This window comes from Nomia melanderi, chromosome 5 (genome assembly GCF_051020985.1).
Source record: "Nomia melanderi isolate GNS246 chromosome 5, iyNomMela1, whole genome shotgun sequence".
Classification (NCBI taxonomy): Eukaryota; Metazoa; Arthropoda; class Insecta; order Hymenoptera; family Halictidae; genus Nomia; species Nomia melanderi.
This window is the reverse complement of record NC_135003.1, coordinates 13,330,018-13,356,181: the sequence shown is the minus strand read 5'-3', so window position 1 is coordinate 13,356,181 and position 26,164 is coordinate 13,330,018. Positions and strand designations below refer to the sequence as shown.

Sequence of the window (26,164 nt, the reverse complement as noted above, 5' to 3'; positions counted from 1 at the left end):
AGAGTGAACTTGTAATGTGTAGTTTTGCTTGAATGTTTATTAAATTAAATAATTCCGTATATATAGATTTTTCACGGTGTTTCTGATATTACAGTTCAAAAGGATTATTTATGTATTATTTAAGCTGAATTAACGTCACTTAGACCTAAAGTCCTTTGTCACTGTCGAATCGTTTGATAGGGAAAGTGATAGGGAAAGTGTTGAAGAAAAATGGTCGTTTGAGAAGAATGAAAAGGTTCTAATAATCAAGTAAAGAAGGTGTTCATTCACGATTGTTTCAGATGTTCGACAGCGTCTCGATTTTGTTTTCCGACGTCGTTACCTTTACCGAAATCTGCAGCAGAATCACACCGATGGAAGTCGTGTCTATGCTAAACGCAATGTACTCTCTGTTTGACACGTTAACAGAAAGGAACCGGGTGTATAAGGTATTCGTAGGTAGTAAGAGTTAGCATTTATTTGTCCTCATACCATAAACTTGCTTTCTATTCCATAACGTAGCGTTTTACTTTATCTTTTCTTTCGTAATTGCATTATCGTTTAGAAATTACGAATCATTTGTATCGCTCGCGATTTATCGAGAAGAATAGCTTGGGGTTCATGGAATTTTTTATGATCGAACCAAGTATTTGAACGAATCTTATTTATTAGAATATCTCAGCCGAATGTTCACTTACTTCGAATTTAATTTATAATTCTTGAATCATAGCGCACAGCTCGACATTGATTTACAATTAATTAAAATTAGTAAATGACTGATAATAACTTTTATTCTATTTTCCTCTTTAAATTGCGAGTACTATAAATGATTCACACTGAATGTACCGAGAATTATATACAAATACATATTTTCACCGTAATAAGTCAAATAACTAATTACGAAAGTTGCAAACGAACACAAAGAAAAAAATGTAGAATTTGAAAACCGAACATTTAACCGAGCACGGTACGTTCAGTGTGAAATATATTTCGGCGCTAATGTATCGTCAATGATTTGGAATATATCTCGATTGTTTTTTAAATACGAACTCTTAAATATCTGATACTTCTGTTTAGTGTGAATTTGAAAGTCTTTTCCTCCAGGTTGAAACAATCGGCGATGCGTATATGGTAGTGTCCGGTGCGCCTGTGAAGGAAAACGACCATGCACATCGCGTTTGCGACATGGCATTGGACATGGTCGAAGCGATAACGGACTTAAAAGATCGTTCTACAGGTAGGTCTGTAACAAAATATTGTTTGTAACTTATCTATTTAATAATACGACGTTAACCCTTTGCTACTGACTAGTGTTGTTAGGATAATTCGGAGTGAGATGGCTGGATCTCGTTTATATTGTCAAATATCTATATTTTCAATTGTTTTTAACACGTTAAGCACAACGAGAATCTTGGCCCTTTTTCTAGAATTATTCTTTTGTAGCAAAGAAAAGATAATTATGAATTATTTGGCGTTGCGATCTTTCCATTACACTATTATCAACTTAGTTACTCAATAAACATTTTAACTCAGTTGATTTTAACTCAGTAACTCAGAAGCGTCAGTCATCGGTGATAGACATAGCGATTAACGTGTTAATGGTACACTGGATCTTGCACTGATGTTTGCAATTATTAATTATTTGGCGTTGCGATCTTTCCATTACACTATTATCAATTTAGTTACTCATTAAACATTTTAACTCAGTTGATTTTAACTCAGCAACTCAGAAGCGTCAGTCATCGGTGACAGACATGGCGCTTAACGTGTTAATGGTACACTGAAGCTTGCATTGATGTCTGCTTTATATTTTATATTGTCTATTAATGTTTTCCTCAGGTCTTCATCTTCAAATAAGGGTTGGAATTCATAGTGGCGCCGTTGTGGCCGGAATTGTCGGCTTGAAAATGCCTCGATACTGCCTGTTCGGGGATTCAGTGAATACAGCATCGCGCATGGAGGCGACGAGTCAAGCGATGCAAATTCATATATCGCAGTCTACGCGAGAACTACTGTCGCCATCGTACAAAGTTAAGGAACGAGGGGAGATAGAAGTGAAGGGGAAAGGTATAAGAGATGATAATACTTTTTTCTTTGCTGGATTTCCGTGTTAGTTGCGTTTAAGTAACTATTTTGAACCGCCGAGGCTGGATTGCTATTGAATTTTAATTGACTTAGAAACTGAATTGTAACTTAGAATAAAGATTGATAGGTAGATAGGTGCTTAGTTGTGGAAGTTAGCTACCTCTGCTGACAGAGAGAAAATGCTTTGGAAAATCTTCATTTTTTATTGGCAGTTTTGTGGATTCATGGTTGCGAATACTGTGACAAATCTTTATCCTTTACTAGTAGTTTCGCAGTTCAATGGCTTCGAATACTTTGACAAATCTTTATCGCTTATTAATAGTTTTATGGTTTAGTGGTTTCAAATACTTTGACAAATCTTTATCCCTTATTAGTAGTTTTATGGTTCAATGGTTTCGAATACTTTGACAAATCTTTATCATTTACAAGGAGTTACCACCGCTACTACCACTTTCGTAATCATGGTTCCGAATATTTAGAAAAATTCGGCAGCTAAATTTTCACAAAACCATTAATATGTTGTAGGTACAATGAAAACCTATTGGCTTGAAAAGAGAGAGCACAGGTCGTCGACGACGAAGGGCATCACAATTCAAGAACCACCGCAATGGCACACGCGAACCATTGAGAAGAGACTCTCCGCGGGAACATCCGCTGGATTCACGGCCACTACTATGTTCGATACTCAAAACTGTTTAGAAACTGCGTCTAGAAGAGGTTCTAAGATAGCTTCGCCGATACTTGCGGACTCGTCGTTCCTTCCCGAAGAAAGGAGAATCTATTCGCCGATCACATTTCAAGATGTCGCTCGGAGATCGGTTGCTAATTCGCCGACGAAGAACGCTGATACGAAAGGTAACGAAATTGCTTATCAGTCGTGGAACGATGACAATTACTGTAGAAATGATGGCCAGTTGAATTATCTTGCGCAAACAGTTGACATAATTACAATTACAATTGTTACAACAAGTTTACTGAGAAATCAAATCTGATGTTATAATTCCTTTATTTTCTAACATTTCTAAAATTCACATTCTGCTCTTCACTTGCATTATCAGTTTCATATTAATTTACAAATGATATCAGTCTTTCGGAATATTGAAATCTGAATTTCGGATTTACAGGACGAACTCTTGTCGAGCCTCTAACATTCGGTAAACTTGAATGACACATTTTTAATACTAGAATTGTGAGAATAACACATTTCTGATTCCTTTTTATTAATGAGAAGGTACAGATGTTTCTCTGAGAAATCGTTAAAGAAGCTAATTTACTAATACCTACACTGAAATATAAACCAATTGAAACCTTAATAAATACACAGTTACAAGTTTTACAAAGAAACTTGGAAGTCAGTTTAATTATTTGGTAGTTCTAGCGTTAATTAACACTAGAACTACCGTGCCAGTCAAAATGACTGGTTTCGGTTTCCTTGTTTCGCAATTATTGACACCTTAAAAACATTGATTTCGAAAATAAACATTTTCACTTGAATAAAATGAGTATTCGAAGAAACTGAAAATAATCTATCGTCACAATTTTTATAGGGTTCTCATAAATCGTATTAAATGCTAGTCCTATCGTTAATTAAGTTTCTCATACGTGCTTCATACTAAAACAGACTTTCTCTTTCCCAGAGTGAAAGCACTTATACACAAGTAAAACTTTGGTTACCACAAAGTCTACGTATACACTAATTAGAATAATTATTACGTTCGCAGATTGCAGGTCAAATTCCATGGGTGCCGTGATCACCAGGAACATGGACATGCTGAACTCTCTTTTGAACGATACGGAGGAGCATTTCAGACAACACAGAGACAGCCTGTCGCCTCGAGTCGAGAACCAGTCGGTCCTGGTGCACACGAAGACGGAAGTGAACGTGAACGCGAGCTCGAGTTCATCCTCGGAGGAATTCCGCGAGGAGAGGGTTCAGGCGGACGTGTCGAAGCGAGAGAAGAACGCGTCCTGCAAGAAGAGCAAAGAGAATTATTCGAAGTTCCACGGCAACGTGAACAATTCGCAGTCGCTAACGCAGCAGGACCAATGTTGCCCCGGCTTCAGCATGTCGAAGAGCGGCAAGACGCGTCATCAAAACAACGGCTGCATCGTCGTCTAATAGGCAACTCGAAGTTCACCGCACGATTCTGCCGTCTCGACGAGTCCGATTCATTGACGAAGCTTCTGTCGAATTTAGTCGAACTCGTGTCCTCTTTGCAAAATGGGATACCCTCTTTCCAATTGATCGATTGAACGCGGCCGGTTGTCTCTAACCGCCGCCGAAATTATCGATGAAACACGTTCCGCACGCGGGCACCGATGAATATCAATTAACTGAATACATTACATCAATATTCGTTTCATTAGACTCGATTAGCACTCATGTAAATGAACAATCGCTTTGGCTAGGTTGAATTCCACTTGCGAAAATCGATTGTTTAAACTTGATGGTTGAATTAATCGTTTCTGTCGACTTGTCGGGTAGCTTGGACGGGTCGGCGCCTCTTGAAATTCGTAACGAACACGTGCAGTTGCGGGTAGAAGTATTCGTGCAGCGAGAAAAATTCAAGAAATGTTGTAGTCCACGACGGAATAATTTTATTTAATGAATATTTGTATATTGTAATACTCATGCTGGTTATTATATGTGTTGGTCGCTTTTCACCGATTACGATGACCTTGGAATGCGTCGTCGAGATCGTCGTTCTGAACGACTTTCGGGTGTTCGATCTTCCGCGTCTCTTTAGGATTTGTCCTTGACGTTGGTCTTCGTCCTTGAGAAGAGTGACGTACTTGGAAATATATTTCAAGATCGTTTACGTCAACGAGGAGGCGGAACTTCTTTGCGAATAATTTGGAAACTAAAGTTGAAAGGTCGCAACGCGGATATACGAAGGTTGCTCAGGATCGAATCCCGGAGGACACATTTCAAGGTGATTCAAATCGGCGAAGAATCGCTAATGTAAATAATTGCCGTTTATACTCTGTAATGTACTGAACAATTCGAATAAAAATGCATAATATCGTAGTATCTTAAGTGGACAACAATATTCACACAACTTTTATCAGAAAATTTCGATCTCGTCGAGATTTCGCTTGCACGTATAATGTAACTTACAGACTTTCACCGGCTCTTTCGTACGGGCGAGGGAATAGTCGAGGAAGAAAAGGAATCGAGTACTTAGGAAATGTTTAAACACGATGCGTTAGGTTCCGAACATTCTCACAATTGAACTACAGATTTTACGCAATAGAACTGAGAACAGTGAAACACGAAATTGGATAATCTACTTGAATTGTATCTTAAATGTAATTGTGTAAGTACCTACTTCGAAGTAGGTTAATATTAATAGGTTATGATAAGTAGGTTAATAATAAATTCTGCTTACTGATACACAAGAAATCCGTACTACAATAAAAGGTCGAGTTGTCGATATGTTTAGCTGCGATGATTTTCATATGTATTGTTGGGGACACGATGTTGAACAACTTTGTCCCTTGCATGTTGTCAACGGAATGCTTTAGTTTCGAAGATAATTGCGAAAAACTTTGCTACTACTACACTGAATTCTGTATTCGTGTGCGCGCCGGTGAGAGAGAAACAAGTACAACCGCATTTAACTGGCTTGCATCCATCAGCCCTCAAACTTCGATGAAAGTTCGTGACAAAGAAGAGGGAGGGTGAGAGAGCCGCGCCCAGCCGAGGGGAGGCGGAGCCTAACGGTGGGAGGGAACGGCTCCTAGCTGGGCGAGTGGTGTTAACCGAGAGAGGGCGGACCAGGACAAACGTGGGCGGAGCTAACTGTGAGAGGGGCGGAGCTACATGAGAGAAGGTCGCGACCAATTCGATAGGACTGATGCTGGGCTGGGAGGAGGTGGAGCTAAACTGGAAAGAGGCGGTGCTAAACGTTGAGGGGCGTGGTCGATCTGGCGAGGCCGATGCTGGGCTGAGAGGAGGCGGGACTAAGCTGGAAAGAGGCGGGGCCTAGCCGAGGGGCGTCTTCCCTTGCCTCAGTGCATTTATAAGTTTTAGCCGACGTACTACCATAGGCGAATAGTTAATTCTACATAAATATTCTAATTATATTATATATAATTTACATATATTCAGTGTAGCAGTAGAAAGTTTATCGCGATTATCTGGGAAACTAAAGCCTTCCGTTGACAACATACAAAAGAAAAAGTTAAAAATCATATCTCTAATAATATATTTGAGAATCATCGAAATCGAAGCTAAGCTCATCGATAACTGCACCCAATACAAACATCTGTAGTTTACACACGAGAACTTCTATTGTTTTCTGAAGTACTTAAGATTCGAACATATCTCGTTAGAATTTAATTACACTTACAAGTACTGATTTTATTCTTGGAAGTACTCACGCAACGTACCGGATCTATTTACTAGATCCAACATTTATCGAAAAGATTCTCGCACTACTATCAGTGCAAATGTCACCACGTAAAAAACTGCTTGGAAAATATTTTGATAACAATTTCATCGCAGCTAGAAATCGGTTAGGTTGACCGACGATGACCGAACTCAACTTCATGCATTAATTTCATTAGACCCTGAATATTGGGATGATATCAGTAGACACACGAAAAGGGAACAAGAAACAAACGTGCGAAGTCGGAGTAGAGTGATTTAGTCGTTCAAGGTCGCAACGATGGAGCTAATGAACGAACAGATACATCTGCCAGTTGCCCCGAGAATGATCGTTTCTGCTGTTGTTAATGAACACCGATATGTCTGTACATAGATGATGATTATTAGGTCAATGCATATGAAATGTGGGTTTTACTGATTGATATGCGCGGGATTAGGAGCTACCAGACCGTTAACGAGCGTGAGGAGACTACGAAACATACAAATGTCGCAGTGCTCGAGGAATTTAAATTTGTTTAAAACACAACAGGCCAGTCGACGAATCTTCAGATTGCGAAATCGAGTTCTGCTCGGCTGGAGCTATTTTCTTAGCATTCTGTGTATATCTTTTTGCATCGCAGAGACGACCATGTAAACCGAATGTCTGGCAACTTTTGGCTAAAAATAAAAATTATATGTACCTGCGAAACGAAGTTTTATATGGGAAGTTATTATAGATCTTTGAACGTTGAAATGATAGGGTAATTTTGAAGAAAAGAAAATGCACTTCCTGTGATAGATCAGTTTTTATGGAAGGTTGTTTGTAATAAACTGTTCTATACATTGAATTGAAATAAAACTCAAGCTAACTTAACACGTTGACTGACTGACAAAATTGCTTAAATACAATTACAATAAGAAAAGTAATATCGATTAAAACTACTTAGTAATACAAACAGGTAGATGATAGTGTAACACGTGTACTGTGATACCAAGTCATTAATAATTATTTCTAATATCATTTGCCTCTGTTATGAAAGGATATGTATTGTTACACAAAACGTTCGAAATTCTCGTGGCAGTTAACGTGTTAACAATTTGGCAGAGAATCTAGAGAAATAGGGAAATTATTGTTTAACAGGGAACTCGTTTATAAAGAGGCAAATTTTCTAAAATTCTGAAAAATTCAGGTCTTCGTTAACATTTGCAGAGATGTTATTTTGAAGAATGCGGATAATGTTCAATAGAGTATCAAGTCTCATTAACTTAGCATTTCAGTTGCACTGACCTACTAAATGATATCGACAAGTATAAAATATAATTGATGATATTTTCAACAAATATAATACTTCATTTGAAGGAATATTTATATAATTCTTATAATATAAATTTATCGAATAATTTACGTTACACAAATAACTGTAATACAAACGATTATTGGAGTAGAATATTATAATTAGAGCAGAATATTCATAAATAGAATATTCATGTCACAAGGGTTTTATCGAATGCAAATGAAATTCAAGTTCTAATTAGAACAAGTATCCTCGAGCGACGAAATGCGCCTTCTCCGACTGTATTTCGTTGTTTCCGTATTTAAGGCTTCCGAACGAAACCAGTAACGAAACGCGTACCATTAATCGAAGGTGGTCTGCAATTGCGAAGTTGCATCCTAAAGTGTCTTAAATATAACATGTATATAAAATAAGATAAATTATCGTGCAGAGTAATCGTGTTAAATACTATACCTTCAGGAGTCGAGTGTAATTGACTTTCGAAGAACAGTTTTATTCTGTTTCACTTGTATAAATACTTTGCGCATTATTATTTATACAATCGATCGTACACCTCGTGGCCGCACTTACTCTAATTGTCGCTATTGCTTTCATCTACTGTAATTATCATTATTCTATCTGATACTGCCTAACTGTTCATTTAAACGTGACCATTGTAAAATAAGAAACCTGTCGAGCGCAGCGTTCAACGAGCCTAGTATTTCATTTGATCAAACGTCGTCAGAATTGTCTGTCGATGAGAAATTATTCTTTGCCCCTCATTTCCGCTATACTCGCGAATTATAAACATGTTATACTGTGTACTAGTTTTAACGAACAAAATGTTATCAGAATATATGGATAATAAACACGTTACACATTTTCAATGAAGAACGTATACAGTTCGTGTAATTCACCGCACTCGCGTTCATTTGTAACCGATCCGAGCAGTCGAATTAAACGAGTCGCGATTTCATTCTTCTGTAACTGACCATTCAACGCAGCGAGGCAGTAATTAACAATGATTAGAGTAATTACGTTTCTTTGAAACTGCCTATGCTAAAAAATAAAATGAGTATCCCACATTGGTAGCCTCTCCTCTAATTAACACGTTAAATGCCATATTAATCATCGATGACTGACGCTTCTGAGTTACTTGAAAACAATAATGTAGGATAATCGATGTCGAATCAAAATGTTTAGTAACTAAGTTGACAATAGTGTAATGCAAAGATTGTAACATTTTGCTACTTTTCTTTGCTAAAATGGATGAACAGAAAAATGGTCAAGATTTTAATGGCGCTTAACGCGTTAATTTCCCATCCACGTTTCAATACTTCAGCGAAGGGAACAAAAGTTGAACTGTACTTTAATGATCGAAACAGTGATTTATTAACCCTTTGCCCATTTAAAATTTTGTCATTAAATATATTATGACATTTATATCTACAACCGATAGAAAACAGTAAGATACATCTATGATTTTATTTATACGTTAATATGCTTTTTCCATTGAAATCGCTTCGAGTTGCTGGTAATGTCAGTGAGAAACAGCTTCGAGTGCAGAGTTCAAGAATATGACACAGATATCAACGAAGACTGCTGACATTGATAGAGGTAATACTCGGGTATTCTGCAATCACATCCACTGTACGACAGTTTATTAAAAAAGGGTAAAGAAGGTAATAAAGGTAAGCGTTCATTTCACTGTCACAGACATTATAGAATTTTTACGAATCCGAGAAACCTCCAGCTTTTGATTTGGAGTTCGTCACTTTTGATTTCATATGCATAACCAGCAGATGTACGAAGAACTGTAATCACTGATAGAGAACCCTATGATATCGGATTTCGTAAGAAACTGATAATTATTCAATGTTCGAAATGAAATTACGTGCTCGACGGAACTTCGTCCGTCCCTTCTAATATCCCGTACGAATAATTGAAATCAATGTGATGCAATTAGCTCTCTCAAACGGAATGCCCGATCACGTCGGACGTAATCGATGCAGACATTTCGCGCGAGGAGCGCCGGGATCAGTGTTCAAACGCGAAGGAACGAGGGAAGAAGTTCAAACGGGGAAAATGGAAAGTTCCCAATATTACTATCTGAAACTTAATAAATATTTGTTGTGTTGTGTGGGACAATGGCCGTACCAGACACCGTTGGAGAAGATTTTAGTTGGATCTGTATTTTTACCAATCGCTGGGTTCCAAGTGATGTTTCAGGTACTGCGATTTTATGAAACAGTGGACTCGTTGAACGCCATGAATGATTTAATCGCGAAACGATTGCAAAGAAATTATAGCTATGTTTGTGACAGAACTATGAAAACTCAATTTTAGGGATAACGATCGTACGTATTTTTATGCATACATAAACCTATTATTCAATACGGTATTCTTTGCCTATAATTGTTTACGTTTTCGAAAAATTGTATTCGCATCCTAATGGTACTTCGTTCTTCTATTTCTTTAATGAGTCAAACAATGTTCAAATTTTTTACTGGCTTTGAACATCTTCATAGATATCTCACTCTTTACATGTGACAACGTGTTTTTCAACTTGCGCCCCTGGTAAGAAATTAACCACCCTCGATACACTTTCCACGTTGCCGTCTTATATAGTTCAGTAGCTGACCGTTCGATTTAGGTAGAGTCCACTAGTATGCTAGGACATTTTTTACAGTGTCGGTATGTCAGAACAGTAAGCAGGAAAATGGTGAAACACTTTCTTGGGAAATTGTAGATTTTTTACGAATTGTGAAGAATTCTTCTTGTAAATGTTATTTCTATGCAGTCCTGTGCCATTCAAATGGAACACTACCATTTTCATTTGTTACGTTTCAAAGCTAGAACGTATGAAAATGAGATTGATTCTAGACTATTACTGATTGACTGGCGAACAAAAATAATTGCGAAAGATATATGCTTAATTTTAAGAATAACTAAAACTAAAGAGGATGAATCGAGGAAGAAGTTTGACATTCTTTGGCTCTAATTATATCTTTCAATCGTAAAATCGATCCTTTTGTTCAACACTACGTTTATCGAGCGTTTAATTTAATTAATACATAATCCTTAAAAAAATGGTAATAATAGATATTTCTCGGTTTTCATACGTTCATTATAGTATTCTTATGAAACTATTTATTTTCAAAGTCATTTCGGATATGTAACATCTGTAAGACGTCGATAATTGCGAAGTAAGGAAACTGAGACCGGCCATTTTGTCGGGCGCAGTAGTTCCAGCGTTAACGCTTGTGTCCGAGTTATTTTACGTTTCTTCAATTTTCTTTCGACTTCTGCTCACAAGGGTTCAATGGGGTTAATGTCCGGACTTTGTCGTGGTGTCTGTGAAACATCTGGTGTGTTGTATAGTAGCCATCACATGAAATTTTGGTTGTACGAATGGGGCGATTATCTCGTTGGAAGTGAAAACTTCCCAGTAACTCTAATTTTTCTGCATTTTCTTTCATATTGATTTTTCAAATCTTTAGATATTTATATTTGCATCAATCGCCGTTTACAAAAACTGGAGTTCCTATGCAAATTTTGAATATTTCGGTGATTGGTTTCGTTGAAACAATGGTATCCATCTGAGCTGAATACATTAACCCTTTGAGATATACAAAACCTTCAGTGGATCAAGCTGAATTATATAACAACTGCTTAATTAATAGAAAGAAAGGAAGCTACTGATCTCTTGCTGTTTGGCTAATTAAATTATTCGTTCGCGACTTAGTTTTCTAACCCTCTTAGAAAGGGTTAAACTTGGTCTCATCATTCAAAGTTCTTTCACTCCCAAACAAATGATAGTTCACACACTCCCGTGTCTTTTTAATTAGATCCTATAAATAATTCTATAATCCTATAATACGATTGGATCCGTATTGTAAGCAAAACACACATCGACAGTCTTATCGCGTTAGATATTCCAGACTATTTCGAAATGTGACACCCGGCACGTAATGATTAATAACAAAGCGACATTAAAGGCTTCATCGTTTGTTTTTATAGCGTTACAATGGCTGATTGTTTATAGAATTGAACACTTTCTAGACTTGGGGAATGATAGCATCTTTAATCTTCGACGACTTTAACGCGTTCGTGGAAGATTTTTCTCCTGGCCTCATTAGCTATATGTGTTTTATGAAATATTTCAATTTTTTCAATCGTCAGTCGGTACGTTCACCTTTATTCTCGATGTGAATGGTAACAACAGATCACGCGAAAATTCATTTGAATCGTAAGCGCAGATAAAGACACTTTTAGACACGATGCAAGAGGACTGGAAGTTATATACAAAGTCGAAAGAAGAGTATGACATTATGTGTAAACATTACGCACTCGGTAAAAGGGTTACATTTCTGTACACAGGTAAAGTTGCTTCGTATTCACGGTACGTAGATATTCGTGAACACACTTACGATTGATTACTAGCGCAGAGAAGTCCACGAATAAAATCGATGAGAATTATCGCTTAACTTTCTGATATGTTGACGACAGTGTCCATATTTGGGACAATGGGACCCTACATGTTCGTGCAACCGATAGTGAACGTATTTAAGAAATTCGGCCTCGTCAATGGAACCATCGTACGCGAGCTAATGTTTCGCTACGATTATTTCATGAACGTGGAGAAGTATTACTATCCTCTTCTACTGCACACCATGACCGGAACCGTAACGTTCATCTTAATGGTTGTCGCCTGCGACTCGATGATAGTGCTTTTCATTCGTCACGAGTGCGGACTTTGCGAAATTCTGGGGTAATGGTATTATTCGGGGTATGTCTTGTACGTAAACATTCGATTGTTCAGAGATGAATTTTCCGAACGATATCACAATTCACGGGAAACTATATGTCCTGTAACACACTTGGCCAGACTTCATCCCGACAAGAGCCGCAGTTAGACAAATGTTTTTAACACTCTTCAGATCTCGACTAAGAAACATTGTGGAAAGCGATAATATGGATATTGAGTTGAATCCTGACAAACACGACGATAAAGCTTATCAAACTGTGAAGAGCTGTGCAATATTGCACAAACATATACTTCAGTCAGTATTAATTCCTTTCGGTTGAATTTTAATTTAAATTCGATTAAAATGAATTGAGATTATATGTATAATTTTAATTAAAATGTGTACCACTGCATTTGGGAATTGTTCTAATCGAAATTGAAATATTGAAGCTTTGGTAATACGATCGAGGAAATGAATACGATGTCTTCTTTCCTTCAAATAGGATTCAACATGATCGGAATGAGCTTCACTCAGTTTCAGGTCGGTCTGGTTTTAAGAGGATTGAATGAGTTTATTGTTTCAACGATAACGCAGTGTTCTGTTGTTTCTTTGGTAATTAGGCAATTGCGAATTTAGACGATCCGAATATGGCTGTAAGATTCATTCCGTTTTCAATGTGCTTGTACTGTATCTTATTGCTATCCAGCCTGCCAGGACAACAGCTGTCGGACTGCACTGGAAGCATCTTTGTGAATACGTAAGAATTCCTTGAGAAGTGTAGTAAGGAAGAATATCATTCGATTCTATCTTCGTATTCTTGACAATTTATAATTTTAGTTATAAATTCTTATGTCGCATATTTCTCGTGCTTGTCATATTATAGTTATAAATTCTTATGTCACATATTCTTCGTGTTTGTCATATTATACTTATAAATTCCTATGTTGCATATTTTTCCTGTTTATCGTATTTTAGTTAAAAAATTCTTATACTGCATATTTTTCCTGTTTATCATATTTTAATTATAAATTCCTATGTTGCATATTTTTCCTGTTTAGCATATTATAATTATAAATTCTTATGTCACATATTTTTTGTGTTTGTCATATTTTTTTAGTTATAAATTCCTATGTCACATATTTTTCGTGTTCGTCATATTTTAATTATAAATTCCTATGTTGCATATTTTTCGTGTTTATCATATTTCAATTATAATTTAAATTATAAACTATCGTATTTCGTATTTTCATATTCTCATATTTATCATATTTCAATTATGACATTAATTATAATTCTACCGTTGAACGGTGGATTATTCGAGAGTCAACCGAACGTTGGTGTCTCATTATTTAAATTATCGAACCGTACATTCTCGGGTTTTCAACTTGACGCTACGAACAAACACATTTAATCTAAGTTAAATTAGAATCAAAATTAAAATATACATGTTTCCAGACTCGAGAACAAATGGTATCAATCGTCTATTCAGGCCAGAAAAATTTTGCATATTATATTGCTAAAAAGCATGCAGCCAATGAGATTAACAGCTGGTAAACTCTACATCTTAGATTTACAAAACTTCACTGCGGTAAGATATGTTTGTTGTAGTATTAGATTGTAATAATAATCATTATTACAATAGTGTACCAATTAAACAGCGCAATTTGAATATTCGTGACATATGAAAGTGTGTTTGATACATGCACGAGATAACAAATTGTTGAAAAAATATACCTTTGATTCTTAAGTTTGTGAAATCATTCGTAAAGTTAAATTTTTGTATAAACATCTACAATTTTATAGAACCTACTATACAATGAATGAATAATTATACAGTGAAATAGTAAATGCAGGATGCTCTCGTTTTCAAGGTTCTAAAGGCGTCGTTTTCCTACTGTATGGTACTATGCTCTTTTAAATAATTATTAATTAAAAAGTGATCATGGATGCTCGTTAATGCCAAGGAACATGTACGAAAAGAGCGACTGAATTAATGTGCATGGATTGAAGTTAATGCCAAATGAACAGTAATGTACTTACAATAAAACAAAGCAATTACCAATACACTTTAGTATTTTTATTTATCAACAATTACACTCTTAACAATTTTTTCTTTCAATAAAGAATAAATTTAAAAAAGAATAAAGTACTAAATTTATTATCTTAAATGAAAGTAATCCTTCAATATTTCTTACAAATAATTCTTTCCATCGAATAACTCAGAATTCTATTAAAATTCATTTTCACCTAAAACAAGAAACTTGTCTAAAAAGTAAATTATTCACTTAAAGACATCCATATGAAATATATAATTTCGATGAACCTCGATCAGACATTACTAATAAGGATAGGAAACCACACCTACTTGATCGACTAATTAATTTCTACTAAGTAACCCAATGAATCCTACCAGAAATTGACAAATAAATTTGATGGGTATAAATTGAGACAAAAGCCATTCATCAGGTAGTATATTTCGTATCCTGCGAACACGACGTTGAAATTCATTTCTCCCCTCGACGATTGAAATTGGTTCCCGACGAGTAACATCCTCCACTGTGACGAGCGTTAACAAGTTTTTATCAACTTTCGAATGACTTCTTCAATGGGCATGCGAACAGAAATCAATTAAGCTCGTGCGGAGGGTGAGACACGTGCCGAGTGTGATAGATCGGTATTGCTGTTTTCTGCGTCGACGTACCTACCATTTCTCCCGGAAAAGAATCGATCCCTAAGAACCATATGGTGCGACAGGCGTATGATGCGATTCGGAAACCGTGGAACATCGAATTTTCTGTCTTCTGTTCGTACGATGTTAGATTTCGAAGGAAATTTTTCAACATCGAGACTGCTCGGAAACAAAAATCAGGAATATTTGCAATCAGATTTGCAATTGGACATGATAGAAGAAAATCGGCTATTATCTCTACTGTAAGAACAAAGACAGTAACTTTATTCGTACTAGATTCTTATTCTGCATATCATTTTGTTATGAATTTTCATAAGTAAGAATGACTGCAAGATAAAATTCTATAGACGCGAAGGAACAATTTATTTTGTTTAAACTCCTTTTCTCCTTTTTCTCCTGGAAAGAAAAATTGCATTTGTTTCAAGGGTGGTTTACCCCAAAGTGAAATTCGGTATGAAACAAAAATTGCAATGTATTAACTTACTCTACTCACACGAAGTTTCATAAGATTCTAGATTTCCGGAGTCGATAACTTCTTTTGTTACTGAAATCTTACCCTAATTGAGTACAACGAACAATATCTCTTCAGAACAAAATTACGTGCATCCCTTTTGCTATTTCCCGACTACTCGAAGCAATTATCAACCGATTTAATGCAGACACTTCCTGTCGATTAGTAACTTTATCACTCGCTACCTTCACTAAGACAACGGACTTACACAAAGTTTTACAAGTTCCTAAATTTCCAGAGTCGAGAACTTCTTTTGTTACTGAAATCTTACAAAATGACGTGTATTCTGGATGCATCCCTTTCCCGACTACTCGAAGCAATTTATCAATTGATTTAATGCAGACACTTCCTGTCGTCGATTAGTAAGTTTATTACTCACTATCTTCTTTGGGGTAACGGACTTTGATCCTCGGAGGGACGGTGTCTTCACGTCTGAGTGCTCCCGAGACAGTTTTTTTCCCCCTTGGTCGGCACTCTTTATCCTGCAATCTCCTGCATTCGGCGGGGTAACACCTTGCAGTTCCTTTCATCGTGCGCCCCAGTTGCTCGTTGGCACAGGGCACGCGCCGGCCCGAAGGCCCCTTCTTAACAGACCTAGATCCCGCTGCAAGATGGCTATCTCTAATTGTCTTAAGGCGATTCATTCCGAGCTATGACCGTTGTGTCCTGTCAATTCCTCCTTCCTCCGCCCGATACTTTTGCACGCTTCGCGTTGGCGTTCGTTCAAATAGTTGATTCAGGTTCATTGATTGCAGAAACAACAATTTTTATAGGAATTCTGATAACACTATACAACACACGCTTTGTTGTAATAGGTGTAAATAAACAGTTCTTTATAGATTCATGTGTATACATGCTGAATGTGCTGTTTCCTTCGATAGTTTTCAATTTTGGAAATGCTATTTAGCAGTTAATTGTGAGAAGTAATCGGGATTAGTGGAAAGTCTTGTACACGCCTTCGCAAAGGCACATGTTACTCGTTAACTGATTCAATTTAATAATAATTCACTTTACGAGCATTGTTTCCGTAGCGTTCAAGATACAATATGCCCAAATACAAACATATATTTAGAGACGTAGATGCACGTGTCCAAGTAAACTGTTTCCTCTTTATTTCCACTTCCTCCGTTACCGTTCTTTTATCCGTCAAATAAGACACACGCATTACACAGTTATTATATTCCGTAGCTTCCATTATAATAGCATCTGTCGTTTCACCGACGCGAACCGGCGAAACATAGAAAGTCAGCCGACGTGTTCCGCCGAAACGAGACAAAGACTGGAAAATTGGTAATTGGAATTCAATTTTTAGCGTGACGTGGAAATTTCGACAGCGCTCGGACATCCTTTGGAAATTCTGATGCTCTCGCATGGCGAAGGACTGTGCGAGATACGCGTCTATTATCCAGTTTTCGAAGCGAAACGAAGCCGAAACATTAACACTAGAACTAAGTACCAATCAAAATGGCTGGTTTCGATTTTTTTGTTTAGCAATTATTGATATCTCCGAAGCATTGAATATTCGAAATGATTTTGAAAATAAATAGTTTCACTAGAGTACTATGGATGTCTAAAGAAACTGAAAATAATCTATTGTTACTATTTTTATAGGAATTGCATATTAATCGTATTAAATGCTCGGTAGTTCTAGTGTTAAATTAATCAGATTGAACGCAACGGTAAATCTAAGGTCTACTTTTTAACTCTTTGCACTCGAAAGTTTTTCACTGGAAATATTCAGCATTTTCCGACGAGATAGACGACATTGTTCGAAACTAATTTAAGATAATCCACAGATAAATTACGCAACGAAGCTATTTTATTTGAATGTTTCACACAGCAATACGAAGTTTCATTTAGAATATCAAATCAAGTGAGAGTCACCTCTCGAATGCAAAGAGTTAAGTGAATCAAGAATGAACTTATGTATGCATAAAAAGACGTTTATCGAACGTACTGCAGTAATATATTGAAATATAACAGTTGGACTACAATTTTCTGCAATTGTAAAGTTATATTCGACTGGAAAGTGAATGTTCATGAGATAGACTAAGCTAAGAAAACAATTGAAACGAGAATGAAAACTTACGTTAGGGATTGGATACCGCGTATATGCAAGGAGTGTCTTGACCAGTCATTGAAGTCACCACACGAGAAGTCTCGCATGCGTATGATGCACGTCCATTGTATCTGGAAGTATACAGGTTGTTCCTTGTTAAAAAGAGTGTTTATACAGTTACATGCTTAAGCTATGCTTGTTAAAATGAATGTATGCTCAAACAGATTCATTAATATTAATTAATACTAACTTAGTAAAACGTATCATGAAAGAGCACAAACATCTGTCGAATAAAAAGGCTAAAGAAATGATGAGAGTTCCATTGAAAAGCAGATCTACGTCGGCCCTTATCATTCGAGTTCACATCAACTAACTCCCACTGAACTTCTTCTCTGGGTGGAATTTAACCCTTTTAGTGCCAGACGACGATGTATCGTGCGATGGCGCCTTGTTCTTCGCACTGCGAGAAAGCTTTATCTCAAAATAAATTTACGAAACGTTATAAATGATCTAATTTCATTGCAAAAGAATATAAAAAATTGTTTTGGGTTTAATTTCGAATTCTGCGTGTTGAATGTCTACAGAATCCAATGGCGCATAGCAAATTCGCGCTGGCCAACCCACTCTTCGTAGAAATGTAACAGAAGTGCATACAAAGTACGCGCATCTACCTTCTTTAACCTTTGATCATCGTTTACAATCATTTAATGATACGCAAAATTCAAAATTTGTACAGCTACATGTTCGAGCAAGTCTCCTTTATTTTCTACGACAAATTTCAACCGCCTATCGTTCTTTGTTTTCACGTAACACTTGATTGTTCGAAAAATTCGACTTTACGGAAACCCAGTTTTCTCGAAAACTGACCCAGCAATTTGGCTTTTGGATTCGTATTCAGGGTAAGGAACTCTATAAGATGATCCCTATAGGTGATCCCAGTGTTTACCATAAAAAACAAAATAGGTTAAAATTTGTTCCGCAGCGTTATCTTCGCGTAGGCACCCGTTTCGGCACTAAAAGGGTTAAATCAACAGGTAGGCAGGCCCTACTCCTTCCCCGGGCTCCGTTATCTAAATCAACAGGTACACCTTCCCTTCAGGAAGTGTCCAGCTTCTGTGTACGCGATGGGTAAGGCCGGACGGGAAAGAGAAGGAAACGGCGAGCGCGGCGCTGGTGGAAGTGGTGGTGGCGGCGGCGGCGGCGGCACGCTTCTGTCAGGGTAGAATGGTATCGGCCGAAGAAGAGGAGAGGGTAGCTACAGAAGGAGCACTGGCCACCAGGTGCACCCATAGAATGGACGTAAAACGAAGTGGGAACCATATGTTGATGTGCTGAAGGACGTACGGCACGCGCCACACTCAAACTCCAGCCTTTAGACCGCGAAGATCGGTGACTTGTTGCTCCTCGCTGTTGTCGCCGCGAACTGATCGCATGATCCTGGTGTCCGGTGCGTCGCTAACATAATCTCCCGATGATTCTGCTAGAGCCGAACGGGACCGTTGGACGAGGACAGACGCTTTATCAGGGACCGACGTGTTTATTCGCCGGCGACACGTTCCGTTTAAATGTCGCCGATCCTTGGTAGGCAATTGCATGGGTAGCCGATCCGCGGTAGCTAAGCTAACGCAGACTTAAGACACTAAGACATGTGACGCCGGAGTTCGACGATTGTGCTTGTTCGATATGATCGATAGTGTCGCGAGCAATCTCGAAGGTAATTCGGAAGTTTGATTTCATTCGGATAATCGGGAGTCCGAGATTTCGAGGTTGAATATGAATTTTTGTATGTGCTCCTGATGGTTGTAGCTTTGCGTTGATGTCACTGGTAGATAGAAGTGTTGTTTCGAGAAGTTTGGGGGTTTGGAGTAGAGTTCATAGAGTTATCGTGGATTGATAAGATACTGTGAAATTGGGAGAGTGGAAATTGTTCGAGGGATGGTGTTGATCGGGGGATGTAATTCGCTTGATGGAGTATAATCTTAGGTGATTATAAACTTTGGAGAGGAACGAAGTGAACGAATAATGGCTTTGATTGGTAATCAGCACGATTATCCGGTGACCACCGCAGTGATAACGACCAATTATTCGAGCAGTAGAACGTACGAATCTTTGTATCCTTCGCCGTACAACTCGCCGAGTTATGATTCCGTGAAAGTCCCTTGCGGGGAGAATTACGGGCACAAAGGTGAGCACACGCCGCGGAAAGAGTCGGGGCCGGTTAATTACGCGAGTGAAGTAATCACGAAGTACTCGAGAACTCCGGACTCGTATGACAGAAGTTCCTTCGGTATGTTGACGCCTATGACCCCTCAAAGGTAAGACTGGATTTTGGCGAACCAACTGGTTCTCCGTTGCACGCTTCGTTTGACGTTTAACCCTTTGCACCCGGGAGGCGACAGTTAGTCGGTGTTTGATTTGACGCGGGAAATTATAGACTTTGAAATTCAATATTGGAGTAGGAGGTATCGGTATGTGAAACGTGGGAATAGAATAGTTGTAGTTAATTGTATTTAGAAAGAGAATAGGTATATTTGGGTATAATATAGTTACGTTTAGGTATGTTTGGTAATAAAATAGTTATGCTTAGTTATATTTGGAATGAGAATAGTTATGTTTAGGAATAAAATACTCAGATTTGGTTATGATTAATAATAAAATAGTTATGTTTAGGAATAACATACTTACATTTAGGTATGTTTAGTAATAAAATAGTTATGCTTAGATATATTTAGAAATAGAATAGTTATGTTTAGAAATAACATACTCACATTTAGTTATGATTAGTAATAAAATGGTTATGCTTAGTTATATTTGAAAATAGAACAGTTATGTTTAGAAATAACATACATTTAGTTATGATTAGTAATAAAATAGTTATGCTTAGTTATATTTAGAAATAGAATAGTTATGTTTAGTTATGTTTAGAAATAACATACTTACATTTAGGTATGATTAGAAATAAAATAGTTACCACTAACTAACATAACTCTGTCAGTAGCAAACAATGTTATCAACATTTCATGAGAAAATAATGAATGTTTATAATTAAAAAGTATCATCGAGTGCAAAGGGTTAATGTGTCTACATATTTTCTCGCGTTTCATACGATTCGTGGCCATAATTGTAACCGTGAGTGTTACGGATTTATGATAATACAAAAGGACACAGAAAAATCGTTCGTAATTTCGAACATTAAATAGAAATTCGGGAAAGGGGAGGCTGATGTGGTCCCATTGAATTTCAACAGGTATGAACCACAGCACGCGATAAGTCACACGGTTTCACCGAGATCGATGCTACACGAAGAGAACTCCGTTGAATACATTCCGGCGGCTTATTGCTACGAAACGCCACCGCAGGAGCAAAAATTTCAGATGCTCGAGAAGAATGAGCCGATGCAAATGATCGCCGAGCCACTGAGGAACTGCTGGGAACCCGTTACATCCGCTCAGGTTAGTTAGAACAAATTAAATTGTCTTTCAACAAAGAATTGAATTTATAAGAATGTTTAGTTCTTTTAATATTTTTATTGGATCGATCATATTTAACACGTTGAATGCGGTATTAAATTATTATAATCGAATTATTATAATTCAGTCAATGAAACGATCACTATTTGCAAATATTTATATATTACAAATGCTATCTAATGACATTCGACAAGATAAAACGCGCGATAACAATGAAACGATTCAACGAGATAATTTGACATCGCATTGTTCTCATTCCGTGCATTTCGCTACGTGAAATCGTGCGGCATTCGACGTGTTAAGAAGGAATCAAAGGGCAACGAGCTAACTTGTCCATCATTGTACCGATACGTCACATAAAACCGGATTCCTAATTACTCGTAGAAACAGTTATCGCCAGTCAATAGCCCGCGACGCGGAAGGAGACGATCAAGGGACATACCGCCGTCGCCGAGCGTGTTGAAGCGTCGACGTCTCGCGGCGAACGCGCGGGAGAGACGCCGCATGAACGGGTTGAACGACGCCTTCGACAAACTGAGAGAAGTGGTCCCCAGTCTGGGGGCTGATCACAAACTGAGCAAATTCGAGACGTTGCAAATGGCGCAGACTTACATCGCAGCGTTGTGCGATCTCCTTCAGCGGCACGACGGAAAATGGCAATAACGGCGACGAGAGAAAGTAGGAGCGAAACACGTCGATGGGATTCTTATTAATTCAACCGTCAGATTTTACAGGTAAAATCGATATTTAGTCGGTATAGTATTTTTATAGTGGATATATACTGTTTATCATACGTTTTTCGTTTTGAATGGAACACTTCTGAATGTAAAATCGAATAGAAATGAAATTTATCAGAAAAAAATAAATGGATTTATCGTAACATCTTGATACAGTAGCATCATATAAACGACTGAAGTATTTAATGATTATTTTTATCAGTTTAAGGAAATAATTGTAAAACAGAGAAGTTCGATTATAAATTGTGTATTATATGAGGAGGAATTAGCTAGAATTCGATTCTTTGTTTTAAATGAAGTGGAAACAGGAAGAGGATATAGATTTAAGAATGTTAACCTCTTAATAGATCGATGTTAATGCCATTGTTGCAGTTTTAAGAAGTAAGAGGTAGTTTAAATAGCGATAACGTGTAAAAGAAACGATGTAATTAGGGCTGATTGAAGAATTCTATGGATACTGTATTGAATTTATGGTACGAAAGATTTCTACGGTCCAAGACAAGCCGAAACAGTGCAGTGAACGTAGTTATTAATATTCTCAGATGATACTTCTTAGCACAGTAGTTTCTTTATTTATTAATTACCATTACGCCAACTGTGAACCGCGTTAATTAGCGAATTAAGCGTACGAGTATATCTGTAGCGATAAGACTGTTTAAAAAGCAATCGAATTTGTACTGAATTAATTTTGTATTTCGCTTTGTAAGTTAGTGAATACCTACTATTATAAAAATATGAATTAACATGATCATTCTCAGTTTAGTAATAATTATTTATTTGCGCAATATATTGTTTAAAGTCGATTGTTTGGAAACGAATGCTATTAAAATGTTTGGATACTGCGACAAGTAAATATCCAGATTTACAAAAACGATAAATGTAACTTACAGTCGACGAAGTCTAATTTGTTGTAGTATTATTTAAAATAGGATAATAGAGCAATGTTTATAGTAAAACATCACAAAGGCGACGAAGCAACGAATTCAAAAATTCAAATCACAATACTGCACTGTAAACGATCTTATTATCTTTATTCTGCAAAAACCTTGTTTTCTATTTATTTTCTGCATGTTTGTATCGTGTCTGTGTGTCTGTGTGCGTGAATTAAAATGAACATAGAATTACGTGTAAATTTGTAGTCGTTGTTACTTAAAACTGTAAACTGTACATAATGGAACAACCGAAAATGATTTACGATCCAAAGATTAACGGAACGCTCGGTAATGAGGACTTTAGATTTAATTAGAGTAAATAGAACCATTTTTAAATAATTTAGTATTTTTCATTTACTATACATACACATGTATACCGTTTACAAAGATATATTTAAAGCGTGTTTAGATATTTCTTTTAGAATAACTAACCACGTAGCGACGATGTAAAGAGTTTAGTGCCATTATTATTATAACGATTATTAACATTTAAAACAAGCGAAGCTTTCTTTTACCTGGAACGCTGTATTTCACGAGACTATTGTAAATGTTTAAATAACACGTCGTACTTAACTGTAATTCATGCTTACTATGTAAGGAGGTGTAACTAGTCAGGATTTTCTTTGAATTAAGCCACGAAGCTGACACGTAGTTAATTTATTCCGTCCATTAATACAGTAAGACACGAGGCCAAAGAAGAATTTACGGGATACTGTATTTACTTGCAATTCATTCGATTGTGACATCCTGAAACGTTGATGCTAATGTAACTTTGTAAAGTATTGTAAATAAAGCATTGTCCACTGACTACAATAACGAAAGCAGTATCTTCTATACCCTGTAACTATGAAATTCACTCACTGTTAACTTACACTTTTTTTCTAATAAATTATTAACGAGAAAATAATTGTTTGTCATAGTTAACACGTTAAACATGAAAATCTTGACCGTTTTTTCGTAGTCATTCCTTTGTAGCGAAGAAAATAAGGAATTATTAACTATTTAGCGTTACTACTCTTAAATACGATATTGTTTGAAACTAATTTAACAATCTTTCACAGATAAATTAAGCAACAAAGCTATTTTATTTAAATATTTCATATTGCAATACAAAATTTAATTTAAAATACTAAATATTCAACTTCATAGTTTTTCTGTATCAAATCAAGTGGTGACTGAGAGTCACCTTTCGAGTGCAAATTACTTTCTCAGTCTACTTTTCCTCAATGGAATCTGGGACGTTTTCTATAGTTAATTATATAATCATTATTGAAAAAGTCGAGAAGTCAATTCGGAATACAAAACTAACCTTGGAAAATTATAAGTTAAAATTTCAGAAGTGTTAAGAAATCATAGGGCAAGGGGTTAATACTAGAATCGCTCTTTTAATAGATGTATTAGGTAAATAGACAATTTGCTAGCAATTATTGTAATCCCTTTTCATCTTTCCAAAAGGGGCGTTGACTATTTCCGAAAATAGTTAAAAATCTCATTATTCGGATGGGTGTTCCTGATGGTATCGAAACTTCAAATATTTCAGTCCGAAAGCGCGCGTTGAGTGATGACCGAACGAAAGAAAGGGGTGACAGCGATCGGTAACCCTTTTCCACGCGTCAAATTGGCAAGGTCACAGGGAAAATGTTTGTTTCGAGATATCTGGGCGGACAGCGGCACGCGCCTAACAATAGACCTCGTTAACCGTTCCACGTGATGCTCGTGTCTTCCATTTTCTAACTAAAAGCCAGCTTTCACGTGAAATGACAGTATTAACCCCTTGCCACACACTTTTAGTTTCAAAATCATCCCTAGAAACGCGGTTTTCTTTTAACCCTTTGAACTCTGTAGGCTCCAATATTACACCAGGAATAAGATTAGATATTTCAACCCCTTGGCGTACTATTTACTTTTGTTACTGAGCTCGTGTAATATTTTACTATCGACAATTTGTAAGAAATACAACAAAATTTTCTATTCTACTTCAGGTGGAAATTTCATTTGAAGATAATACATTGGTAACAGCAGAATAGTTGTTTGCTTGTATTAAATGCTCGGTAGATCTAGTGTTAAATAACTAAATATGAAAACAATGAACTGTTGCAACCGATTACCTGGAAAACGAAAACTGGGAAACGCACCGAGAAATAAGTGTGTCCGTGAAGATCACTGTTTCTAACCGTCCACCGAATCGGCCGTGAAAGATCACAAGCGGCGCGAATTTGACCGGTAATGGATATCGGATACGATTCCGAAAACTTGACCATTTCTGGTCACGCCCAATGATGGAGCGTGTAGCTCACGATCAGTCCAAACCATCCTAGGAATTCGACGAACCTTTTTATTTTTTCCTTCTTAAAATAGAGAAACGGTTCTTATATAATTGTAACCTATTGTATAAGAAACTTTAAATAGAATGAATATTGTTTGTCCCATTGAAGTTTACAAACATCAGAAAATATCAAGAAATCGACTTAACCAAAGTGTTTTTTACATTAAACATATAACATTAAAACTACCTTATCTCCAATTTCTTTTGCACAAATTAAAACAATGTTTCTTAAGATTCGACGAATCTCCTAATTTTGTATTATCCACCATCAATCAGAGTGACTTATCTCCAATTTCTTTTGCACAAATTAAAACAATGTTTCGTTAGAATCAATGAGTCTCTCAATTTTCCATCAGTACAAACACAAATTTACTTAAAAATCTTTCGGAGAATCGCCTTCGTAATTGAAATACTTGCAAAATAAACATTCCAAAGTCAGTGGATTTGACCCATCCGGTATTTCCGGTGTTACGAAGCATTAATCAAATGAAACATAATTATGAGCTTTTTTTAGTCTATCGTTTAATTGCTAATCCTACGTTCACGTAACATTCTAGACACGTATAACACAAATCCAAAGTAAAATTTACAAAATCGAATTCCTTATTCTCTTCCGTAAGTTAGAAATTTTGGTTCGATCGATGTTTAAAAATGTATCAATACAATCATCGACGTTAGCGTTTTTAGTAGCTGAAATTTAGCCGGCGTCCAATGTGTTAAGAGGCCGCGAAGGAAAGCCAGTTTCAGGATTGAAGTTGCACGTAGCCGGCGATTCTTCGAGAAAAATTATATCCTCATTACCGCTGGGTATTGTTGGATAACGAGGCGTAACTGGAGGGTGAAGGACAAGGTCCTGAAGGGAAGGACGATTCGTTCCAGGGCACGAGGGCGAGCAGATCACTGGAAATCTTGTGACACCTCCACACACCTCGCTGCCCTTATGGTGTCAAGAGCCAGCACCCTTAGCGGGATTACGATTCCAGCC

The 26,164-nt window shown here is 36.9% G+C and overlaps 3 protein-coding genes and 1 long non-coding RNA gene across 12 annotated transcripts in view; 3 read left to right on the top strand and 1 right to left on the bottom strand.

Moving 5' to 3' along the window:
* The window catches only part of Gyc88E (Guanylyl cyclase at 88E), a 33,418-nt gene extending 24,735 nt beyond the window's left edge, over positions 1 to 8,683 (top strand). For 7 of the 8 annotated variants that reach the window (XM_076368075.1, XM_076368074.1, XM_031972563.2 and 4 more), the window contains 5 exons: positions 282 to 434; positions 1,084 to 1,216; positions 1,819 to 2,046; positions 2,590 to 2,919; positions 3,786 to 8,683. In XM_076368075.1, the coding sequence (XP_076224190.1) occupies positions 282 to 434; positions 1,084 to 1,216; positions 1,819 to 2,046; positions 2,590 to 2,919; positions 3,786 to 4,183 (1,242 nt within the window). In that variant the 3' untranslated portion in view covers positions 4,184 to 8,683. The remainder of the gene's footprint in view (positions 1 to 281; positions 435 to 1,083; positions 1,217 to 1,818; positions 2,047 to 2,589; positions 2,920 to 3,785) is intronic. The other variant, XM_031972582.2, reaches the window with a different exon arrangement.
* The window catches only part of LOC143174562 (uncharacterized), a 103,024-nt gene that overhangs the window by 13,021 nt on the left and 63,839 nt on the right, over positions 1 to 26,164 (bottom strand). Inside the window, exon 2 of the long non-coding RNA XR_012998709.1 lies at positions 17,745 to 17,845. This is a non-coding gene — a long non-coding RNA (uncharacterized LOC143174562). The remainder of the gene's footprint in view (positions 1 to 17,744; positions 17,846 to 26,164) is intronic.
* Positions 9,743 to 14,536, top strand: LOC116425105 (odorant receptor 13a). Its single transcript, XM_031972329.2, has 9 exons — positions 9,743 to 9,936; positions 11,770 to 11,892; positions 11,967 to 12,087; positions 12,217 to 12,478; positions 12,648 to 12,770; positions 12,905 to 12,995; positions 13,076 to 13,212; positions 13,911 to 14,043; positions 14,327 to 14,536. The coding sequence occupies exons 1-9, from the start codon at positions 9,793 to 9,795 to the stop codon at positions 14,375 to 14,377; spliced, it is 1,185 nt and encodes a 394-aa protein (XP_031828189.2). The 5' UTR covers positions 9,743 to 9,792; the 3' UTR covers positions 14,378 to 14,536.
* LOC116425199 (uncharacterized) lies at positions 18,950 to 23,605 on the top strand. Of its 2 annotated transcripts, XR_012998708.1 has the most exons (4): positions 18,950 to 20,029; positions 20,962 to 21,166; positions 21,569 to 21,918; positions 22,124 to 22,145. XR_012998708.1 is itself a non-coding variant. In XM_031972607.2 (3 exons), the coding sequence occupies exons 1-3, from the start codon at positions 19,737 to 19,739 to the stop codon at positions 21,845 to 21,847; spliced, it is 777 nt and encodes a 258-aa protein (XP_031828467.1). In that variant the 5' UTR covers positions 18,950 to 19,736; the 3' UTR covers positions 21,848 to 23,605. The 2 variants fall into 2 exon arrangements, 1 of the variants encoding a protein (XP_031828467.1); XM_031972607.2 differs by having other exon boundaries at positions 21,569 to 23,605.